Here is a 7,898-nt window from a genome sequence, read left to right on the forward strand (position 1 = left end):
GGGAGCCTCAGTGGAGCCTGAGGAAGGAGAATGGCCCTGTGAGCACCTTGATTTCAGACATCTGGCCTCTGGAACTGTGAGAGATTTCTCCTTTTAATGCCACTTAGTTTGTGGCATTAAAACTAAGTTTGTGGCATTTTGTTACCACAGCCACAGGAAACTAATACAGAGAGTGAAAGAAGAGGGAAGGCAAGTTCTTCTTTTCTTTTCAGAAGAACACCAGTCAACAGAGAAGGATTTACAGAATTAGAAAATGACCATTTCTAAATTCCCAATATAAAAACTCATCCAGACAAGGACTGTCCACGAACACTAGACGCACCGCCGGGGAGAACTGCAGGTGCTCCTGAGGTCTCCAAGAAGCACCCCCAGGGCCTGCGTACTGGGGAAACACGCCCTTCAGACGGAGTGACGTGGTGGCCCTTCCAGGCCCTCATGTAATGCCAGTCAACAAGCATTACCATAAAACATGTTTAAGTGATTTTAATCATAAGAAGACAAATAAATAAATCCAGAATGTGGGACGTTTTGCAGCACAACTGGCCTGGGCTTTTTTAAAAAGGTAAATGACATGTGAAACAAGAGAGATATAGTCAGATGCAATGTGCAAACTTTGACTGGATCCTAGACTTAGAAATAAAGACAGAATAGGCTATAAAAGATATTTACAATACAACTGGGGGAAATTAGAATATAGACTGTATATTAGATGACATCAATGTTAATTTTTAGGGAATGAAAATGGTGATGAGATTATATAGAATGCCTTCAGTTTTAGGAGGTTACATCAAAGTATTTAAAAGTGAAGTATTATTATGTCTGCAACTTCAAACATTTCAACAAAAAGAGTGTAAAACAGTGAGAAAAACAAATGTGGAAAAAAGAAGTGGTAAATCTAGGCAGAGGACTGCTTGGGTGTTTGCTGACTAGCTCTTTCAATAGAAGCGGAAAATAGGTATGGAAATTCTTAAAATAAAACGTTGAGGGTTCAAAACAATTTCCAGGTTGCTCCTCCCCAGCCCCCAGAGGGGGAAGGGGGGATGATCCCAGGTCCTGACACACAGGTCTGAGGAGGAGCCTGCATTTCCCCAGCTGAGTCTTACACTCAGGCCAGTCCCGCAGTTTGGTTGTTCTTCCCTGTCTTTCCCCTGAAGTCTGCTGGCATTGGCATGGTGTCTAACTTGCTGTGTCTCCTCGGTGGGAACAGGCCAGTAAACATTTACTGAGTGAGTTTTGGAGGGACTGATTAGATTGCAAAGCTACTCCAATAAAAGTCCCAACTCAGAGAAGTTTGTTTGAAGTCTGTTATCATAAATGCAAAACTAACACACTTCTACATGGTTTTCAGGGTTCAATTTCATGTCTGTTCTGAAACTGTCAGTGGAATAACACCAACATGTATAGAAGAGTACCACAGACACAGTGTCTTTACAACCAAATCCACGATACACTAAAAATTAAATTAGTATTACTAGATGTCACAACTCTAGTTCTCAAGATGTTAAGATAAAAAGATAATGACTCCTAACCTCCACTAAAATGTCAGAAAATAAACTTCGTTTTTGTTCCTGTTGTTTAGGGTATACACCTACGTGGACAGGAGAAAGGGGGCCAAAGTGTTGCTGGAGGATGAAAAGCGATCGCTGAAGGCAGAAGAATTAAGAGAACGAAAGGCCAGAAGTGGGAAAGGCCAAGTTATACCTTAGAACAGCGATGTCCAACCGGTGTGCTGCAGGAATTTTTAAAACATGCAGTACCTGACTATTTAATCAGGCCACTGACCTCTTTTCCCTTAGATTGTCAAATAAAAAAATGACAACAGCCAACACAATAACAGCCTGCTGGTGTGAACGAATCAAGATACACCTATTTTTTGTCAGATTGGCAAAAAATATATTTTTTGGTGTACCGCAGAATTTTGGTAATTAGTTCATATGTGCCATGAGATGAAAAAGATTGAAAATCGCTACCTTAGAAAGGTTGAGAATGATCACGCCTGGTGCACTTGGACATGGGGTGACAGGTAGCTAAGACAGAAAGTTTGACTTTCGAATCTAACTAAACAGCACTCTGACTGCCAGCTCCCCTCCCTGCTTTGGCAGAAGGTGGGCAGTTCCATCTCTGGAAAGGGCAGAATAGGGGTCTCACACTGGGAGCCCCAAGTCCAACTGGGATGATAATCAAGGTACTTCAGCCCACTCCCCCCTGGGGGCTCCCAGGCTGCAGGCAGTCAGGCCTCCCTTTCATCAGGGGCAGGGAAGAGCCTTGTCCCAACAGCTCAGAGGACAGTTCCATGGTACTGAGGTTGTGAGGCTCCCCAGAGAGTGACATAGCTTACAACTAAGGGCTCTCCATCCGCCCAAGTCCCCATGTTCACCAGAAAGCTGAGAAGGGTCTCAAACAAGAAAGGGAGAAGCAACCTGGGGGAAAGACACTCTTCAATGAGAAGAAAATTGAGCAAATAAAACTAACATGAAGAGAATTCAACCATGAAACAAAGACCATATTTTTTTTAATTTTTTTAAAAATTCAGAAATAAAAAATAAGTCTTAAAAGTGAAAATAAAATAAATGGCAAAAATAAAATTTTTTTTAAATAACTAGAAAAGTTAGAATACAAAGATAAGGAAATTTCCTAAAAGCAGAGCAAAACTTTAAAAAGGGGAGAAAATTGGAAATTAAAGAACTAGACCAGGCAATTCTAATGAGCATAATATCCCAGAAAGAGAAAAGAAAAAATGCAGGAAAAGAAATAACCAAAGAGTAATTCAAGAAAATTCCCAGAACTTATGAATTCAAGTTTCTGGATTGCAAGGGCTCAAAAGTATCCCACACCCACGCAGAGCACAGGGCGGGTTATCAGCGCAGGCTTTGCTGAACTGCGGCACCAACCAACTCTTAGGAGGCTTAGAAGAGCAAACATGTATTCTTCAGGGTCATTTCACTCTAAGGGAGTGGGGGGAAGCAGGGCTCTGCACATTGAGCACTGCCATCTAGAACACTGTAGAAACCTACCTTCTCAACTAACCTCTGGGCCCAGAAGTGAAGTGGGCACCCCCTCAGCCCCCGGGCACGGTGATTTCAGGAGACCACCAAATTGCAGGAGTAAGGAAAGGCACGGGGGGCAGAGAGCTGGAAATGTGTGGTGAACATGAATACTACAGCAAAAAGATCCTGCAATCTTGAAGAAAAAAATGCAAATCACACAGAAAGGGACTGGCCTGAAACTCCTCATCAACACTAGAAGCCAGAAAGGAAGGAAACAATGCCTGAGACATTCTGAGGGAACCCTTTTCTAGGATTCCACATTACTAATCCACAAACTAAATGTGAAGACAGGAAAGACACTCATGGACATAGTCTCCAAATGCTCCTCCTGTGCACAACTGTGTGAAATAAGAAGAGGAAATGAGGAGACAGGACAAGAGTGATACGCAGAGCCGGTCGGAAGGCTGGGGCCCTTCTTCAGGAAGAGGCCCTGATGCTTCTGAGCCTCCTGCAAGAAGACACCAGGAACCAACAAAGCGTTTGGAGTTGAATCAGCAACAGTACCTCAAAAGCAAAGTAAATTTTTTTAAAAAGCCAATTATTAGCTCCAAGGAAAGCAAAAATATACAACATGGCTCACTATGAATGGCATTTAGTCATACACATGAATACTAAATGTTGATCTCCCCAAAATTCCACAATACCTATGGGAGGGGTGGGTAATGAGCATGGGTGCACAGGAAAGAGAGTAAACAAGCACCACCCAAAAAAGAAAGGCACTAGGTAACAAATAACTACAAATGAAAATTCAAGAGACAGATCATTCTATGGCACAAAGACAAATGCCAAAATAATCAGCTAGAAGAAATCAAGTGCTTGCTTCAGGGGAGGAGAAAATAGTGGCAGGGGACACTGTTTTGCCTAACAACTCTTGAAGAGGCTATTTGACTTTTTAAACGATAACTGTGTACATGTTTAAAAAATACTACGGGTAACTGGAGCCGAGTCTGTCAAGCAAGCCACCTGGTAGGTGGGCCAGATTTTCAAACAATCAGAGCTCCTCCAATGACCTAATAGAACATGTAAGAAACAATCCCTGTCCTGAAGGATTGGTAATTTTATTGAGAAGAAAACATATGCACAGAAAAGAACTCACATGCAATGCAAGTTGGCATATGCTAAACACCCTAAGCATGGTACAGAAGAGTTGTGTGGGAGTAAGAAGGGAGCCCAGGCCCCAGGAGGCATAAAATACTGAGGAAGAGGGGGCAAATGATAGAAGAGGGCAAGTGAGAAAAACTAGTAGAATCTGAGAGAGGAGCAGGGAGAGCATTTCTAGAAAGGGGCCTGGCTAACACTGACAGTGTGTGTAATTCAGGAGCATGGACAGTTTTTTGTCAACACCGGTGAGATTTTACTCATAATGGGGGACACAAGATTACTAATAAGGGAAAGTAGATACTAAAAATTGTAGAAGTCATTGCTAACTTACATTTTCAGTATCCTCGGACACTATCAGGAGCCCTGTAACATTTTTCCTGCAAAGTGTCTTAGATTTACCATCCCTGCTCATTAGTAACACGGCCTCTGCCCTAGCCTTTAATGCCTCACAACTAAAACCGCCCACTTCACAAGCTGGCACAGGCCTCTCCCAGGCCTGCCTGCTGTCTGGTGAGGCAGCCTCACCGCTATACTTCATTTTCACATTCCAAAGACACTACCCTTCTTTGCAGTCCCGGAACACTCCCTGCTCTTGGCTGCCAAAGGGCCTCTGGCACATGCTGTTCCTTCTATAACACATTCCCTCTTCTACCTCCCTATTAATTCCTACATATCCTTCAATTCTCAGCTCAAGCCTCAGTTCCTCATGGAAACAAATGTCCCTGGTTGCTCTAACTCAGGAGCCTTTACCATAAACTCTTACGCATTCCTTTCCTTCTATCAGTTTATAATTTAACCCTCACTTGGGTGATATCTAATTCATGGCCACCTCACCTTATAGGCCAGTCCTTCTCAAAGTGGGTCCCCAAACCACAGCAGCAGATTCCCAGGTGAAGCTATTAGAAATGCAAATTGTCAGGCCACACCCTAGACCAGGGATGTCAAACTTATTTTCACCCGGGGCCACATCAGCCTTGTGGTTGCCTTCAAAGGGTCAGATGTAATTTCAACTCCTTAACCGTTAAGGAGTAGTTACATTTATACAGTCCTAAAATTATTTTGGCCCTTTGAAGGCAACTGCAAGGCTGATGTGGCCCCCAGTGAAAATGAGTTTGACACCCCTCTACTGAATCAGAAACTCGAGGTAGGAGGCAGCAACATGAGTTTTGCAAACCCTCCAGGTGAGTTTGAGACCCACTGCCCTAAAATCCATGACTGCAAAGCCTAGGTGTTTTGCACTCTGTGGTGTCCCCTGGCGCTAAGCACAGCAGAAAGAAGTTGGAAGGATTTCCTGGTTGAATGAATGGTGAATACCTTTCCATGTCTCTCCTGAATCCCCTACCTTATTAATTCTAAACCCCTCTGCCTAATTTTACAAACCCCCATATCAACAAGAACATGCTGCAGACCTAGTCTCTAAGCCCCAGCTCCCCAGCCTTTCCAGGTTCAAAACTTGGCTCTCCATAGCTTTTCATCTGTGTGATAGTCCATAAATCTTCCTAATTTCTCTTGGCCTTAATTTCCCTAACTCTAAAATGGGAATAATTAGCACCTACTTCCTAGAACAGCTGAAATAATCAAATATGACAATGAAACAGGCTCATGACTGCACATACACGGTAAGCACTAAGCAAATTTTGGTAATATTATGATTGTCGATAAAAATAATTATGCAATTTAAGTGGTCTTTCCCCATGGGTATCAGCTTTCTTACTTAAAATTGACCACACACTTCCTCCTTCCAAAACTACTCACATCTAACAACCTCCCACAGCATGAAACGTGGCCTAGCAACCAGAAGCCCCACCAGTTTCCTCAGCTCCACCTCCTGGAATAGCTGGGCTCCAGTAAGCAGGCTGGATCTTAATCACACGTCTTCCTAGTGCTCAACCTAAGTCACTTTCCGGAGTCTCCTCTCACCGCCGGAATCAGAGCTTAGTAACTTGTCGGGTTAAGCAGGTCGTTTCATTTCAGTGTGTGTCCGGTGGCTAGAACTCAAACAGAGCTGGTCCAATTTTGGTATTTGGTAAAGGATTAATAGCATAATTTAAAAATATTCCCATCAAATAGATCTTAAATTTAAAATAATAATAATAATAACGGTTCCTGCCTCTAAGACACTGGGTCCAATACCTGCCCTGTCTCCGGTGCGACCGTAAACGGAGACAGTGACAAGAACCACAACACACGGAAGCGCTTGTCCGCTGGGCCAGTGCGGGCCAGGACAGCAGACCGACGCGCCCCAAGAACCTCAAGCGCCCGCACACCTGGCAGCGGCTGCTGCCCAGCGCGGGCAGGCAATACTGGCTCCCCAACAGTTACCGTAAGTGCTGAGTAATTTTCCTGCGGAGCAAACAGTCGCAGCGTGGTCCTGCCAACCGCAACAGTATTTTTATCCTACTTAACCAACACTGAACAGCGGAGCAGCTGTGGACGTTCCCAGACTGTCCCCGCGCGGCGCGCTCCAGAATTACCCTCTGGGACCCTTAGCGGCTCCCGGGGCGACGTGGGCAACAGTCCCACGCGTCGAAAGAGGTACTTGGGGCAGTGGGCTGGGGCCGCGGGGCACGGAGTTGCCCAGGACAGCGGCAACTCCGCCGCGCTGGGCCCCGTGGTCACTGAGCTCCGGGACAAGGGCCCCTCCTCCGGGCTGCTGGGTCTCCGCGCCGGGCCTAACCAGTCGAGGGTCTGCGCCCAAGTTGACCGGCCGTTTTGCCACAAAAGTGGAAATAGGGAGAACCCGAAATCCACGGAAAATGGTGGGAGCAATAAGCACAGGTTCCGGCGGGAAAGGAGACCTGGCTGCAGGGCCGCCTCCGGGGCCACCTACAGCCTGCCGACCCCCGCCCCGCCGCCGCGACGCCCACGAATGAATGAGGATCCCGGGCCGGCCACAGGCGGTCACTCACAGGCGACGTAAGCGAGCAGCGCGATGCCCAGCAGCAGCTTCATCCTCCTGCGGTTGATGGCAGACACGAGGCGCAGGAGCGCCTTGCTCACCATCCCCGGGAGTGCGCCGGTCCAGGGCCCTGCCGCGCGGTGACCTCCTGCTGCACAATGCGCGGTGGCAGCAGCGGCGGTGGCCGGGGAGAGCCCCGCCCCCTACCGTCCGCGAGGCTCCGCCTCCGCGCCGCCGGGTTTCCTGCTGTCAGGACCACTGCGCACGCGCAACTCCGCCCCCGTCCCGCCTCCCGCGTGGCCCTCCCAGTGTCCTGCCCCTCCTCTTTCTCTCCCCGCCGGCCCTACCTCTGTGGCTGTCACCTTGGTTTTCGAAGAATGTAGCTGGGAGGGCCGGCGCGGCGCGTGCGCGTACCGCCGAGTTTTCCCCTGAGGTGCCGCTGGCGCGGAATACTGGAAAGGTGCGTCCCCAGACTCGGGGCGTTACCGCGGTCGCCAGGTTTCCGAATCCAACACACCCCGTGCACGCGGTAGGCAGTCAAATTTTGCGATGAAAAGAAATATTTATTCTAAATCTGGCGTGTCTTTGAAATTCTTTGAAGGCCTCCCCTCAGAAAGTTGACTAGTTCTCCGGGCTGTTTTGTTGGCTTCTTTAGTTACAGAAGCCGCAGAGAAAAATGATTAATCCCCGAAATACTGATAAAATCAAAATCCTGTGCATTTTCTGTGCTATGATAGACTGAAATGTCTTTTAAAAATAGTTTATTATTACTATAAGAAAGTAATGCTAATGATACAATTAGGACAAACCAGGAAAAGGAAAGGATGAAATCACAGACTCTCTGCCTAAAG

The 7,898-nt window shown here is 46.6% G+C and overlaps 1 protein-coding gene across 3 annotated transcripts in view; it reads right to left on the reverse strand.

The window, feature by feature from the left end:
- The window catches only part of UXS1 (UDP-glucuronate decarboxylase 1), a 106,613-nt gene extending 99,368 nt beyond the window's left edge, over positions 1-7,245 (reverse strand). For 2 of the 3 annotated variants that reach the window (XM_024571788.3, XM_024571787.4), the window contains exon 1: positions 7,058-7,245. In XM_024571788.3, coding sequence (XP_024427556.1) covers positions 7,058-7,151 — 94 coding nt within the window. In that variant the 5' untranslated portion in view covers positions 7,152-7,245. The remainder of the gene's footprint in view (positions 1-7,057) is intronic. The other variant, XM_053924230.2, reaches the window with a different exon arrangement.
- Positions 7,246-7,898: the final 653 nt, after the last annotated feature.

Source organism: Desmodus rotundus, chromosome 5 (assembly GCF_022682495.2).
Source record: "Desmodus rotundus isolate HL8 chromosome 5, HLdesRot8A.1, whole genome shotgun sequence".
NCBI lineage: Eukaryota > Metazoa > Chordata > Mammalia > Chiroptera > Phyllostomidae > Desmodus > Desmodus rotundus.